This window comes from Passer montanus, unplaced genomic scaffold, assembly GCF_014805655.1.
Source record: "Passer montanus isolate IOZ18808 unplaced genomic scaffold, ASM1480565v1 scaffold281, whole genome shotgun sequence".
Lineage (NCBI taxonomy): Eukaryota > Metazoa > Chordata > Aves > Passeriformes > Passeridae > Passer > Passer montanus.
The window spans coordinates 103,423-103,821 of record NW_024367495.1 but is presented as its reverse complement, the minus strand read 5'-3'; the positions used below and the strand labels follow the sequence as shown (position 1 = coordinate 103,821).

The window sequence follows — 399 nt, the reverse complement described above, 5'->3', positions numbered from 1 at the left end:
GGGTGTCGGTGTGGGGGGTGGGGTTTGGGGGTGTCCCTGTGGGTTTGGGGGTGTCTGTGGGAGTGTCTGCCCCTGTGGGGGTGTCAGTGATGGGGCTGGGTGTGGGGGTGTCCCTGTGGGGGTGTCCCTGTGGGGGTGTCCCCGTCCCTGACACGCCGTCCCCAGAGCGCGGCGTGGGCGCGGAAGGGGCTGCGCAGCCTGGGGCTGGCCCTGCTCTGCCTGCTGGTCAGCACCTGCCTGGCCCCGTTCCTGTTCTCCAGCCTGCTGCCCCTGTACGGGGCACGGGCCCTGCGCAGGTGGGACCCCACAATCCCCCCAAATCCCACCCAAAATCCGCCTCAAATCTCCCCCCAAAATCCCCCTCAAATCCCCCCCAAAATCCCCATCCAAAATCTCCCC

The 399-nt window shown here is 67.9% G+C and overlaps 1 protein-coding gene across 1 annotated transcript in view; it reads left to right on the top strand.

Moving 5' to 3' along the window:
* Positions 1 to 399, top strand: part of PORCN (porcupine O-acyltransferase) — a 10,784-nt gene that overhangs the window by 3,824 nt on the left and 6,561 nt on the right. The window contains exon 3 of the mRNA XM_039713316.1: positions 166 to 296. Within this exon, the coding sequence (XP_039569250.1) occupies positions 166 to 296 (131 nt within the window). The remainder of the gene's footprint in view (positions 1 to 165; positions 297 to 399) is intronic.